This window comes from Sorex fumeus, unplaced genomic scaffold (assembly GCF_029834395.1).
Source record: "Sorex fumeus unplaced genomic scaffold, SorFum_2.1 ptg000020l, whole genome shotgun sequence".
Lineage (NCBI taxonomy): Eukaryota > Metazoa > Chordata > Mammalia > Eulipotyphla > Soricidae > Sorex > Sorex fumeus.
Genome location: NW_026606077.1, coordinates 4,225,830 through 4,240,817, shown reverse-complemented (window position 1 = coordinate 4,240,817; position 14,988 = coordinate 4,225,830). Strand labels below are relative to the sequence as shown.

At 47.4% G+C, this 14,988-nt stretch overlaps 1 protein-coding gene across 2 annotated transcripts in view; it reads left to right on the top strand.

The window, feature by feature from the left end:
* The first annotated feature begins 859 nt into the window (after window positions 1-859).
* RUFY2 (RUN and FYVE domain containing 2) overlaps window positions 860-14,988 on the top strand; it is a 39,321-nt gene continuing 25,192 nt past the window's right edge. For both annotated transcript variants that reach the window (XM_056113406.1, XM_056113407.1), the window contains exons 1-6: window positions 860-869; window positions 3,330-3,503; window positions 11,241-11,358; window positions 12,274-12,375; window positions 14,273-14,396; window positions 14,583-14,644. In XM_056113406.1, the coding sequence (XP_055969381.1) occupies window positions 866-869; window positions 3,330-3,503; window positions 11,241-11,358; window positions 12,274-12,375; window positions 14,273-14,396; window positions 14,583-14,644 (584 nt within the window). In that variant the 5' untranslated portion in view covers window positions 860-865. The remainder of the gene's footprint in view (window positions 870-3,329; window positions 3,504-11,240; window positions 11,359-12,273; window positions 12,376-14,272; window positions 14,397-14,582; window positions 14,645-14,988) is intronic.

The following is a 14,988-nucleotide window of genomic DNA, read 5'->3' as shown; positions in this document are numbered from 1 at the left end:
CACACACACACACACACACACACACACACACGATGGCTTTTTTCTTAAACCAGTCGTGAGGCAGGAGGAACCCCCGAGCATTGCCCGGTGGGACCCAAACACCACACACACACACCCCGAAACACCACACACACATCCGTGACTGACCCTGGGCGATGACCGAAACACCACACACACACACACACACACACACACACACACACACGATGGCTTTTTTCTTGACACACACACGATGATTTTTTTCTTCTCGGTTGCTTTCCACTGTTGGATCCGCCTGTGCCCGTGACCGACCCTGGGCGATGACCGAAACACCACACACCCCGAAACACCACACACACACACACACACACACACACACACACACGATGGCTTTTTTCTTGACACACACACACAAAAGATGATTTTTTTCTTGAACCAGTTGCTTTCCACTGTTGGATCCGCCTGTGCCCGCGGCCGACCCCGGGCGATGACCGGCGTGGGCGGGAGGGGGTCGCGCCGCGACGCGCCGGAGCAGGCAGGGCCCGGGCGGGCGGAGGCGACCGGAAGGCGGCGGCGGCGGCGGCGGCGGCCGAGCGGGCGACGCGGCTCAGGAAAGAGTCCCGCGCGGTTCCTGGGCGGCGCCGGTCACGCGGCTCGGGGGGGCGTGCGGGGCGCCCGGCCGGCCGCGCGCGTGTCTCGAGCGTCGTCCTCGGGGGCCGGGGGCGGCCGGGGGGCCCTGCCAAGGGGCCAGCGCCGCGCCCCGCCCCGCCCGCCCCGCCGCGCCGCCCCGTCCCGTCCTCCCGCCGCCGGGAGCGCTGTGGGGCGGCCGCGCGCCCAGGGAGTCGGCGGGCCCGGGAGGGAGGCCCGGGCCGGACGCGCCGCCGCCATGGGTAAGGGGAGCGGCCGGGCGCGGGGGCGGCGGGGGTCGCCATGGCAACGCGCGCGAGGCTGGGGGCGGCCCCTCCGGCCCCCGCCCCCGGGGGCCCCGGACGCGGGTCGGGGCGCCCCGCAGAGGGTCCTGCTGGCGGGGGGGGCGGGGGGGGAAGGGCGGCGGGGGGCTCCCCGCGACCCCCGCCCGGGCTGGACGCGCAGGTTGGGGTCGGCTGCGGGCCGCGGGCGCTGCGGGCCGGGGCCGCCTTTGTCTCGGGTCGGACTGCGGGTCGTGGCGGGGACGGTGCGGGGGTGATGAAACCCCGACGCTGACGCCTCCTCCCGCCCCCGCCCTGGAAAACGAATGAAATGCATGAAAAAGGCGGGGGGGGGGGGGGCTGTCAGCTTGCAGGTTCGCAGCAGCGAGGTCTGCGGGGGGCCCTTCCTTCGCGCCCGATTGGCAGCCGCTGCGGTCGGTTTTCAAGGTTCAGCGGTTTTTGGGGTTTTTTTTTTTTTTTTTGCTTTTTGGGTCACACCCAGCAACGCTCAGGGGTTACTCCTGGCTCTGCACTTAGGAATGACTCCTGGCGGTGCATGGGATGCTGGGAGTCGAACCCGGGTCGGCCGCGTGCAAGGCAAACGCCCTCCCCGCTGTGCTATCGCTCCAGCCCAAGGTTCAGCGTTTTTGAGGGTTCAGCGTTAGGCTGCACGCCTAGTGATCCGAGATCGGAACGACGGCGGTAGTTCCTTGGAAACCCCGTTTTTTTTTCTCTCTCTCTCTCTCCCTGGGGAGAAAATAGGGACCCCTTCGTTTTATGGGATTGGTCAGTGGGCCAGAGATGACAGAATGTTCGACTCGGTGCTTCTGCCCGTTGTAGGAGCCGTGTGATTGGAAATGAACCTGGCATTCACGACCGTGAGTGTCCAGGATGCCTGCGGCCGAGCGTCTAATTCGAGCATAAAAGAGTTTTGTGTGCGTTGAACATACCAGTTAAGAATAAGATTCTAGGGGCTGGAGAGATAGCACAGCGGAGAGGGCGTTTGCCTTGCACGCGGCCGACCCGGGTTCGATTTCGGTCCCCTGAGCACCGCCAGGAGTAACTCCTGAGTGCAGAGCCAGGAGTGACCCCTGTGCATCGCCGGGTATGACCCAAAAAGCAAAAAGCAAAATAAAATAAAAAAAGACTCTAACGCGCATCTGTTCAACAAGAGAAATGAGCGCTTACCCTTGCCCAAGGCCAACCCTGGTTCTGTCTCCCCAGCTCGGTGCAGGTACTCCCCAGGAATGACCCCCATCTGGAAAGATCAGCAGGTGCTACAACGCTGAATTAAAGTTGCAGTGAAAGACAATAGAGAGGGTTAAAACAGCTCCTGAGAGGGCCTAGGACACCTTCCAAGCCTTGCATGCCCCATCCTCAGCGTCCACTTGCTACGCTCCCCCACAGTACTGTGAAGTTTAGGTCTGGTGGTCCCTTGTGGCCTCCAGCATATCTTGTTTCCCGGCAGGAACACTGAATCAGGCCACCTTGCTATATTGCTTCTCCCCCACCCAGCCGTGCCGGAGAAGGCCCCCCAAATAACCCTGAAAGAATTAAATGAGTTCTGATCGTTCCTGTGTTTTTATTTACTCATCATTTGTTATAGATGATACTGGAATTTTAGGGTTATGACTACTTTTGGGGGCTGAGTATGTGAGGGTTGCACCACAGCCAGCTGGGATCAGGGATCACTCCTGGTAGCCGGGGTCATGTGACTATATGTGGTTCTTGAGATCGAACTAGGGTGACTGAGCGAAGCATGCTCCTTAATCTCTGCCGTCTCTCAGGACCCTTTGTTTTGTTTTGTATTTTTAGGGGGTCACACCCGGCAATGGTCAGGGGTTACTCCTGGCTCTGCACTCAGAAATTATTCCTGGTGCTGCTCGGGGGACCCTATGGGATGCTGGGAATCGAACCCGGGTTGGCCTCATGCAAGGCAAACGCCCTACCTGCTGTGCTATCGCTCCAGCCCCTTGTTTTTCATTGCCAGTTTATTGAACAATTTTTTTGGCCTTGATTTCATCCTTTGACTCTACCTACTATCCATCTTGTCATTAAGCCAAACTTATCTCCATAGAAAGTCATAAAAAACCAAGCTGGGAGAGATAATACAGGGCTAAGACGCTCGCCTTGCACAGGGCTGGCCCAGGCATCACCTATGGTCTCCCAAGCCCGGACCTCTGAGCCCGGACACCCCTCCATCCCCCAGCAAATAAACAACCCAGCTCATTCTTCCTGAAGAAGTAATACAGAAGTAAAATAAATATAGAGAACTTGCAGGATCTTGAGAATAATTAATCTCGTCGGAGTGATCATGTTAGCATCCTAGAATGAGTAAAGAGAAACTACATAGGGTGTTATTTAGGAAGACTGAGGGAGATTTGTGTTTATTTCACTGCCATGCCTTGCAAGGGATGTGAAATTCTTCCTTTCTGCTTTCAGCTACAAAAGACCCCACAGCTGTTGAGAGAGCAAATTTGTTGAACATGGCCAAACTGAGTATCAAAGGACTCATTGAATCTGCTCTAAGCTTTGGCCGGACTTTGGATTCTGACTACCCGCCCTTGCAGCAGTTCTTCGTTGTTATGGAACATTGTCTGAAGCATGGTCTTAAAGGTATGAGAGGATTTTTTTCGATTTTTTAAAAATTTTTTTAGTTACTAACATTTAGGGTCTCCTCCTTCCATTTTTTTGGGGGGGTCACACCCGGTGATGCACAGGGGTTACTCCTGGCTCATGCACTCAGGAATTATTCCTGGCGGTGCTTGGGGCACCATGTGGGATGCTGGGAATCGAACCCAGGTCGGCTGCGTGCAAGGCAAACGCCCTACCCGCTGTGCTAAGGCTCCAGCCCCCTCCTCCTTCCATCTTAAACATCCTTGAAATATATTTTTTTTGAGGGCATTGTTCTTTATATTTGAAACTACCAGTAGTTTGACTTTGGGAGAAAATATTCCACTGTTTTGTGTTTTTTTTTTAATGGCTAGTCTTTAGAAATACTTTAGAAAATTATATTTGGGGTTGGAGATATAGCACAGTGGATAGGGTGCTGGAGCGACAGCACAGCAGGTAGGGCGTTTGCCTTGCATGTGGCCAAGCCAGGTTTGATCCTTGGCATACCATATGGTCCCCTCAGGAATAATTCCTGAGTTCAGAGTCAGGAGTAACCCTGAGTAATGCTGGGTGTGGACCAGAACCCAAAAAATAAAAATAAAATAAACATGTGTGATTTGTCTTTAAAAAAAAAAAAGCGTATTTGGTTTTTCAATGTTTTCAAACTTTGAACTGGTTTCATTTTCTAGGATGGTTACACAGTTATTTTTAGAACTTGAAATTTCGGGGCTGGAGTGATTAGCAGGAGTAACCCCTGTGGATCGCCGGGTGCGACCCAAAAAGCTAAATAAAATAAAATAAAAGAACTTGAAATTTCATGAACCTGGTACTCTTCTACTGAAAGGGCTGGCGAGATAGTGCAGTGGGTAGGGCCCTTGTCTTGCATATGGTCTGCCCTGCGCCCCGTGTGTACTTCTGAGCCTCATCAGTAGTCATCCTTGAGCACAGAGCCGGGAGTAAGCCCTCAACAATGACGGGTGTTCCCCTCAACAACAACACCCAAAAAGCAGAAGTCTGAACCCTTTTGACTAGATTAAGATGATTGCTGAGGACCAGAGTGATCATACAGCAGGTAGGCACTTGCCTTGCATGCGGTGGACCCTGGCTCATTATCAGGCACCCTTTATGATCCTCTGACCCCCACCAGGAGTCATTTCTGAGCACAGGTGTGGCCCTAAAGCAAAATTTAAAAAAAAAAGATTATTAAAATGTAATTTCCTTAGTTCATGGGAACTTGTCTAGAAAATTACCTTCTGTACTAGATTATTGTATATATGTGAGTAGTTCCTAAAAGTGGATTTGCTCGAGCGTCGATTTGCTCGAGCGGGCCCAGTAACGTCTCCATTGGAGACTTTGTTGTTACTGTGTTTGGCATATCGAATACTCTCGGTAGCTTGCCGGGCTCTCCGAGAGGGGCGGAGGAATCGAACTCGGGTCGCCATGTTGGCTGCTTGTAAGGCGAACGCCCTACCGCTATGCTATCGCTCCAGCCCTATAATTCCTAAAAGTATTATGGTGGATATTATATTCTTTATACAGCCATGGAATTAGTATATATAAAATTTATTATACTTAATTCAGTACACATTTTAAATGGACATATTTTTGACTTATAACAGTGAGTACTTATAGTTGTTGGCAGCTTTGATCTCTAGCTCATATGATCAGCAGTTTGTCTAAGCATTTTTAAGTAAGAGTTGTATAGTGGGGACTTGAGAGGTAGTACAGTGGGTACGGTGCTTGAATGGCACATGACTGATTTGGGTTTGATCCCCAGCACCATATGGTACCCTGAGCCTCACCAGGAGTGATCCCTGAGTACAGAGAGGAGTAAGCTCTGAGTACTGCTAGGTGTGGCCCCCCAGAACACAAAAACCCAAAACAAATAAAAAAGACGTGGATAATTTTGCCTGTTTTTGTTTTGGGATCACACCCATTGATGCTCAGAATCTTTTCTTTTAGGAATTATTCCTGGCAGGCTCTAGGGACCATATGGGGTGCCAGAGATTAAATGCAGGTCAGCTGTGTACAAGGCAAGAAGACTTTCCTGCAGTACTATCTCTCTTACCCCTGTGATAGTGATCATAACACAAAGAATCTTGATTTCTTATTGGTAAACTAGGAACCTGGGTAAGTTGGGAATTCTTGCAGTCTGACAAGGTGCGTGAAAGTTGGGATTAGTATGGAAAGCAAGATGAGAGTCTCCTACGTGTGGTTTTTTTAAAAAAATATATAAAATAGTTTTATTTAAAGAAATTTAGAGAAATGTGAGAGGAAAGAAAGATAACATGCTTAAGAGAGAACATGGGCTTCTCCAGAGTGGGAAATAGCCCACATGTGGTTTTCACAGATCACAGATCACAGGTCATCCTGTTATTCGTCGATTGCCTCGAGCAGGCCCCAGTAACGTCTCTTTCATCCTAGCCCTGAGATTATATTCAAGGCTCTTTAGGAGAATGAGACCCCTCATTGTTACTGGTATTTGGCATATTTGGTACGCCACGGGGAGTTTGCCAGACTCTGCCCTGTGGGCAGGCTACATTCGGTAGCCTGCCAGTTTGTCAAAGTAGGAATGAGATGTCATAATAAGATGTTGCGCGGCTGCGAATGTGGCCGCGCGGTTCCGGGAGCTGGTTTTTATAGTCTCAGAGTCTTGGCCGCTGATGGGATTACACGGCGCCAGGGGGCCAGTTGGTGGGTGTGACCCCCAAGACTCTGAGACATGTGGTTTTAATCAAATATATTTTAAACTGTGAGACCATCAAAATACAAAAAAGATACCCCACATGATATTATTTATGTACCCATTTAGTTCGCTTTAGTTAGACAACTAAACTACTTTTTGCCCAGTGCAGGTGATCAGATGCAGGGTTTGACACATATAGGTATGTCCTGTAGGTTCTCACCCAGCCCCAGGTTTTCAGTTGTATAAGAGTGAGATGGACTTTTTGTCCCTGACTCAGACAACATGGAAACATGAAGTGTAAAACGTAGCTTGTCTTCTTTTCTTTCATTTTCCAAAGGGAACCCTTTCCATCCTTTTTTCCCTTGTGCTCTGAATAAATCCTGCAAAAAGTCTTATTTTCTGACTTCCTTTTTTTATTTTGTTTTTTATTTTTAAATCGGACCACTCCCAGTAAAGTCCCAGGTGCTGAGCTGACTGGTCTGACTGGTTGGCAGCTGACCCATGGGTCACCAGGGCTGCACCCAGCAGTGAGAGATCATGGGGTACCAGACTTGCACAGTCCAGGCCGCACACATGCTCGGCACATTCTCTGCTGCTGGAGTTATCTCCTTTCATCACACTTCTTTTTTTTTAAATGTAGGAGTACTGCTATTTATTCAGCCACTAAATCTGATTATTCAGTCAGATCAAACTGAAACAGGCATGAACTCCACATGATTTTTTTTTTCATTTTTAAATTTTACTTTCATAAAGTTATTCACAATGATTGTTTACATTTGACATTTCAACACCAGTCCCACCATCATGACACCTTCCCATCACCATTATTTTGAATTTTCCCACCATCACCCAGGCCTGCCCCATAGGCAGATGCTAAATAATTTATTTTGTATTGCTTGTTAAGAAGAGTATGAGATGTGTGCCGCAAAAGCAGCTGTGCACTCCTGGAATTCTAAGTTTTTAAAAAATATTGGGGGTTTGGAGGCATCTCTGTGATATGCCTCTCTCTTCCAAGATTTATTTGTGACTCTCTGAATCATGGTCATTATTTGTGGGTGTGACTGCAAGGAAACTGGAAGGGCAGGGAGATGGGGAGAGGTTGCCCATCACTGACTCCACGAAGTCTTTATTTACCACACTTGGCGATGCTCTGATGTTCCTCCTGGCTCTACACTCAGGAATTACTCCTGGGGGTACTTGGGGAACCATATGGTTGGCTGCATGCAAGGCAAACACCCTGCTTTTGCTCTAGCCCTGAAAAAAAATATATTTTAAGATTCTGTGCTTTACATTTCTGTTAATATGGTTACTCATGCACATAATTCCAATACTGCAGTCATTACCAGTGTACCCCCTGCCTCTCCTAAGGACTCCAACAACCTCCCACTCAAACTCAGTTATGTGGCTCGGATCGCCCATTATGTTGTCTCTGGCCCTTTGTTGCTCCCTTGCTGTGTATCTGAATCCCACATATAAGACAGATCATTCTGTTTCTATCCCTTTTCTTCTGACTGACTTCACTTGGCGTGACATCCTCTAGTTCCATGCATATTGCTGCAGATTGCATGATTTGGTTTTTTTTCTTAGAGCTATATACTATTCCATTGTGTGGCTGTAACATAACTTTTTTTTTTCCCCTGAAAGGTTTTTGTTTTCCACTGGAGTAGGCTAAATACATTGAAGTGGTAAGTGATAAAGGAATTTGAAATAAATTGATCAAAAACAAAGGGAAAGAGGTGCAAACACATGAGCCGCCTGGCATCTTCCCGCCAGTGTGGGGGTGAGGACACAGGCCCCTCGCCTGCCCTCCATCCAGATGTAGCGGGGTCATTCAGCAAACAGACAAGGCAGGACAAGGCAGGTGGGAGGTGGGACCCTGTACTTGGTTGCAGGGCTCAGGGCCTCTGTCTTTACCCCACCTCTCACCCCCAGGAAGAGCAGTTATGAATAGGGCTTGTTGGCTGGTCTCAGAAGGGAAGTCCTGGACTCAAAGTGCACAAAAACCCTGGGCAGAGTTTCCACCCTCCCCTGGACAGTTTCCACCCTCCCCTGCACTCCCACAGTGCCGAGTAGGAGTGAGCTCAGGACAGGCCCCGGGGATCCTAAGGGCCACCCCACAGTGCACCGGAGAGGCTCAGCTGAGCTGAGCTGCTGGAAGAGAAGGAGCCACCGAGTGTTCTGAGCGAGCAGATTGGAGACTGCAGCATGTGGGAGGGAGCTGGAGAGCCCTCCTGAAGAATCCACTGTAGTCTGCCCTTCCACGCCGCCATTGGCTAGTGGAGCCCCCCCAGCCTGCAGCCAGCATTCCCAACACAGGGGACACATGCAGGGGTGCAACAGGCAAGTTTTGTGTCTGTTAGTGACCAAATAGAATAAAATGAAGAAACCGGTGGACTAAAACAGGTCCAAAGGACAATGCAGGAGAGAAGCTAGGAAACCCAAGCGGGAGGCCCCTTCGTGCTGGAGGCCAGGGCAGAGAGCAGAGGAGACCGCACGACACAGGCCCGTACTGAGTCTGCTGCCAAGATCGCCGGCACAACTTCTTGATCCATGCATTAGTTGTTGGGCATTAGGGCTGTTTCCTTATCTTGACTATTGTACTGAGTGTGACCGAGGACATAAGCGTGCGCAGATCCTTTTGAATTAATGTTGTGTTTTGGGGATAGATGCCAAGAAGTGATACTGCTGGATCATACAGTCATTCTGTCTTATCCTCTTTTTTAAAGAAAGAACTTGGTATGATTTGGAGACCGTGCCAATTACAAAGAAATTTATAGTGTACTTATATAAGGTCTATATAATATTCCATAGTGTATTTGTACTATTCAAGATATTCATAACATTTCATACCATAATCCGTTTAACTACTCTCCTTTTAGTGTATCCTTACAGATAGGAGAGATAATACAGGGGTTAAGGTGTTGCCTTGCATGCCACCCATCCCAGTTTGATCCCCAACATAGTCTACGGTCCCCCAGACAGCATCAGGAGTGGCCTCTGAATACCACCAGGTGTGGCCAGTCCTTTCATCCCAGCGCCCCCAATAAAAGCCTTTCTCTGGGGACAGGGAGATAGCTTATAGGGATTATCAGTCTCTAACTACTTCTTTTAATATTTCAGCACGTCAGTGTCTAGTCTCAAACCTTGAATTTTGGTTTTCTTTTTTGAAAAAAATTTAGTAGCAATAACATAGATATTTTCCCCCACTTTTTAAAACAGAATTTGCAAAGAATTACAAAATTAGTTAAGTAGTAAATTGTTGCTGTTTAATTTTGTTTTGGGCTTATACTCAGCAGTGCTCAGGAATTACTCCTGGCAGGACCATATGGATGCACTGTACCATCACTCCCTTCAAGTTTGAAATTCTTGTGAAATCTGTTCTAACACTCTTCAGGGTATTTTGGCAAAAAATTTTTTGAGGGAGGTTGTTGGGGCCACACCCAGTAATGCTCAGGGGTTACTTCTCGCGGTTTGCTCAGGTGTACCATGTGGGATGCTGGGGATCAAATCCAGGTCAGCTACTTGCCTCGCCAGCTCCCTACTCACTGTATTGTCTCTCCATCCTTATTTTGGCAAATCTTATAAAGTACTTTGTGCTAATTAGGTTACTCCCCACGTAGGGGCTTGAGAGATGGTACAGCGGGTAAGGCCTTTGACTGCATGCAGCGAACCTGGGTTTGATATCCGGCATCCCAAATAGTCGCTGAGCAGTGCCAGGAGTGATTCCTGAGTACAGAGCCAGGAGTAACCCCTGAACATTGCAGGCTGTGGTCCAAAAACTAAAAACAACAACAACAAAAATTTCTCCCTAAGTAAAAATTGCCTGTTTTAGCCTTGCCCTTGGGTGATTCATATGATAAGCACATTGGATCTATGGGTAATCTGGTCATTATTTAGGAAAAAAATTTTGTGATTCTGTGGTTTTAAATTTGCCAGATCTCAGAATCAGATCATAGAAAAAGCAGGCACAATTTTTCATGTTTAAAAGCAGAATAGCAAGTTGTTCTTGTTTTATTTTTTTGATTTCTGAGTTACTCCTGCTCTGCTTTCAGTAATTAATCCTTATGGTGCTCAGTGGACCATATGGGATGCCAGGGATCAAACCCTGGTCAGTTGCATGCAAAGCAAGCACCCTACAAGCTGTATTATCTCTCCACCCCCCTTGATTTATTTTATAAACTAAAAAGCACTAACCCACTAAAGCCACCAGCCTTTTATTTCTGGTTTTGATAAGGAATGAGTCTAGTTTTATTCTTTTAAGTACCTGCGTGCATATTTATGACATGGAAGAAAAACATGAAAATTTCTGCTCAGGAAAATATCAGACTTTTGATGAATGGGCATCTAATCAACTAGAGTGGTAAGAGAGGAAAGGTCTATAAATAATTTGTATGTGAGGTAGAAAGTATCACTGTCTCACTGTCATTCTGTTGTTCATTGATTTCCTCGAGCAGGCACCAGTAACGTCTCCATTTATCCTAACCCAGAGATTTTAGCAAGTGCCACATTGGAGGCTCTTTCAGAGTCAGGGGAATGAGACCCATCATTATTACTGGGTTTTGTCACATCGAATACGCTACGGGGAACTTGGCCAGACTCTGCCATGCGGGCAGGATCCTCTCAGTCGCCTGCCAGGTTCTCCGAGAGAGAGAACTAGACAATAAGAGGTCACATGGCTGCAAATGCAGCCTCACGCTTCCAGGAGCTTGGTTTTATAGTCTCTGGGTCTTGGCCATTGATAGGATTACACGGTGCCAGGGGCAGTTGGTGGGTGTAACTCCCTAGCTACTGAAGATGGGGCATCTGGGTGGAGGAGGCCCAGTCCTGATCTGAGCAGGCTTGGAGATCTCAGCCACGGGTCCCGCATACCTGGGTTCCTCTGCTGGTTCCTTCATGCGTGAGGCTCATTGGAGCGTGTGGAGAGTGGTCTTAGGCATGGCTGTGGCTGGGTTCCGGAGGTCTTCAGCTGCCGGAAAGTACTGAAAGTAAAATTTAAAAGGAAATCAACTACGCTTCTGTATGTTTATTTGTGTTACATTTTTTTCCTTTTTCAGTGAGAAAATCATTTTTGAGCTACAACAAAACTATCTGGGGCCCTTTGGAACTGGTGGAGAAGTTGTACCCAGAAGCAGAGGAGATTGGGGCCAGCGTCCGGGATTTGCCCGGTCTCAAGTAGGTAGTCTGATTTTTGCTCATCCCTGGCCACAGGAGGGTACTCACTGTTCCTTTAAGTACTTCACACAGGGCCTGGGACATAGCTTAAATGGCAGAGCATGGGGAAGGCCCTGAGTCCCATCCCTGGTGTTGTAAGGCTTTCCAAGAGCACCCCTGGATGTGGTCCTGACAGCTCGAGAATAGAGAATACCTCTGGCCCACCTGGCCAGGCACAGCTGGTGGTGACCTCTTATTTTATTGTAGATTTGTGGGGCCACACCCAGTGGTTTATTTACGACTTACTCCTGGTTTTGCACTCAGGGATCACTCGTGGTGGGCTCTGGGGACCTCTGGGTGTGCCGGGGATTGAACCTGGGTTTGCGAGACGCGGGGCAAGCACCTTACCCATTGTACTGTCGCTCTACTCTGTGGCCTCTGTTTTTTGTTTAAAAAATGTGCTGCTCATCTGGTGCCTGAGAATAGTTCATCGGTTGAGCACCTGCCTTGCTGGTCTGAGGCTGGGAGCTCCATCCCCAGCACTGGCCAATGGTGGTGAATGCAGTCCCCAGTGCCAGGGAGTGTGAGAGCAGCCTGTGTCCTGACCTCAACTTTAGTGATAACAACAAAAGGAAAGAGAAGGTGCTTTGCAATAGAGGCTATTGGAGAGGGGGAGGGCGCCATACCAGATGATACTCACGGGTTATTTGGCTCGCCACTCGGGAATGACTTCTGGTGGGACTTGGGGGATCATCAGTTTGCTGGAGAGGTGGCTTAGATGCCTGGAGCTTTGCTTGTGGAAAACCTGATGACGTGGTACTGCACGATCTCCCAAGGACTGCCAGGAGTGAGCTAAAAATGAAAACAGAGAAAGAACGTGTAGTTTTTAATTTTTGAACTTGGGCTATTTTCTGACAAGTTTGTTTTGCTTTTTAGGACCCCACTGGGTCGTGCAAGAGCCTGGCTTCGATTAGCCCTCATGCAGAAAAAAATGGCTGATTACCTACGTTGCTTAATTATTCAAAGGGATCTCTTGAGGTTAGTGCTGTTAAATCATGTTTATTTTCTCTTTTATTTATACCCAGTCTTCCTTAAAGTGTTGGACATATATTACAAAAGGATATATATATGTATATATATATACACAAAATTAGGCATAAAATAAATGGAGAACCAAAATGAAAGACTATTATGATGGGGACATAATTTGGATGGGGACCAACCTAAAAATGAATACCTTGGCTCAGTGACTAAAGAAACCTTGCAGATATAAGGCCATGAATTTGCTTCTGGTGCCACCCACATGTACTGTTGTACATATAGCAGTTATGCTGTGTCAGACCCCAAGCGCTCAGAGTGTCGAGTGTCTGGAACAGAGCTGTCAGAACTGTGCAAACGCTGCAACACAAGCTTATGACCGCCTGCAAGTACCATGACCAAAACGTGTGAACACTGTAGCCCAGCATTCAGCAAGCACAACCGGATCATGGTACCCTCCCTGTTGAGCACCAAGCCTCCCTTCCCCATCCCCCACTCATTGCTACAGTAAACAACGAAGAGAAAGGAAGGGGGAACGTGAATACCATGGCGATTGCGTGGGCCAGACCTGGTTGTGCTCAAGGCTCTATCCAGCTGGGTGCTTGGGGATCACTACCACTGAATTACAGTTTTACAAGTTTTAGGTTTTTATAAGTACATTTGATTCTATGAAAAAAAGTTTGTAAATGCGTTGCCTTTAAGGTTTTTAAGGTTTTTTTTTTTCCTCTTGGAAATTCGGGTTAAACCAGGCAGTGCTCAGGAGCTACTTCTGGTATGTGCTTGTGGTGCTCAGAGAAGCTTTTACCAGTGCTAGGATTGAACTTGGGTTTTCCACATGCAAGGCACACGCACTAAGCCCTTTGAACTATCTTTTTAAAACTTTGAATGTTTGAGACTATTCCTTGTACTGAATTGTGATCACTTAAAATTTTTTTTTCTTGTGAAGCAGAATAGTATTGTTGGTGGGTTGTTTTTTTTTTTGCTTTGTTTTGTTTTGGGGCCACACCTGGAAATGCTCAGGGCTTTCTCCTGACTCTGTGCATGGGAATTACTCTGGGTTATGCTCGGGGGCCCCATGGGTTGCCCAGGGATTGAACCTGGATCACCTGCTTGCAAGGCAAACACACTACCTGCTGTGCTATCACTTCAGGCCCTACAAATAAAGTATCTTGATGATTATTAACTTGGATTCAATCCTGAGCATTGCAGGTAAACAAGGACTTGTGGGGAAAAAAATCTTTGAATATTGAGGGTAGAGGGCATCCTACATTCAGCAGTCTCCGGGCCGCTTCTGCTAGTACTGGGGAACCATATCATGTGCGGGGCTGGGATTTGAACCATTGTGGCCATAGGTAATGCAAGAATAGCATCTTAACCTCTGCACTGTACTCTCCCTCCTGTCCTCTGATGATTCTTTATCTGCACATCTGCATCCTCAGCCCCCGTCAACAGGCTCTGCTCTGGGCTCAGTGCTTGGGAGTTGCTCCCGGTGATGCTCAGGGGACTGTGTAGTCCTGGGGATGGAAGCCAGGCCTTCCTCACGTCAAGCCTGTGCTGCAGCCCTCTGAGCTATCTTCCCGACCCTGATGATTAAGGAAGTATCTTGATGGCTGCCTTTGGCGGGGGGTGGGGGGGACACTAAGGGGGGTGTTTGGGCCACACCTGATGATGCTCAGAGTTACTCTTGGCTCTGCACTCAGGAATTTCCTTCAGTATTTCTTTAACATTTTCAGACATGCATTTAAATGACAAAATTTATAAAGTTATGTGCATATAGGAAACCTAATTTGATAATAATATATTGATTTCATCTTTATAATAAGGTACCGTGAAATTTTAAATTGAGTCTCTGAAATAGATTTGTGGTGTAAGGCTTTTATTATTTTGATATTCACAGTGAATTCTATGAGTATCATGCACTAATGATGGAAGAAGAAGGAGCAGTAATTGTTGGACTGCTGGTCGGTCTGAATGTGATAGATGCTAACCTGTGTGTAAAGGGTGAAGATTTAGACTCACAAGTAAGTAACAGTGACTAGTACCAAGTGCATGTTTTCAGTTTGTCCTGCTCTTTGATCCAGCTAGTTTTTAGTTGTCAAGATTGCTATTAGCAGTAAAGAAAAACTTAAGAATGAAGTTCAGATTTGTAGTATAGGTATTTCTAATACATTTCCCCCATAAGTAAAAAATATCTTTGTTAACTTCAGGTTGGAGTGATTGATTTTTCCATGTATTTAAAGAATGAGGAAGATATTGGAAATAAAGAAAGGTATGATTTTCATAAATTATTCCACATGTATTTTTCACGTAGTTTCATTTACAAATTTGATATCACTTGGTGTACAAGGTAACTTTTGTTTCCTTTTTTGTAATTTCAGTGTTGTTTTTACTTCAGTTGACAAGCCTTGTAAAAATCATGTAGGAGGAGGTTTTAGTATAAAGTACAAATTTCTGAAACTTCTGAGACCCATTTGATTTATTTTTTTGCAAGCAAGCTCAGTTTATATTAAGAAAGTGAAGTACAAAGCACCCTCCTGGAAGGGAAGGTTAGAGTCCTGAACAGATCACCCCTGAGACTCATTTTAATGGTTAACTGTGTTTATGACAAAAGGA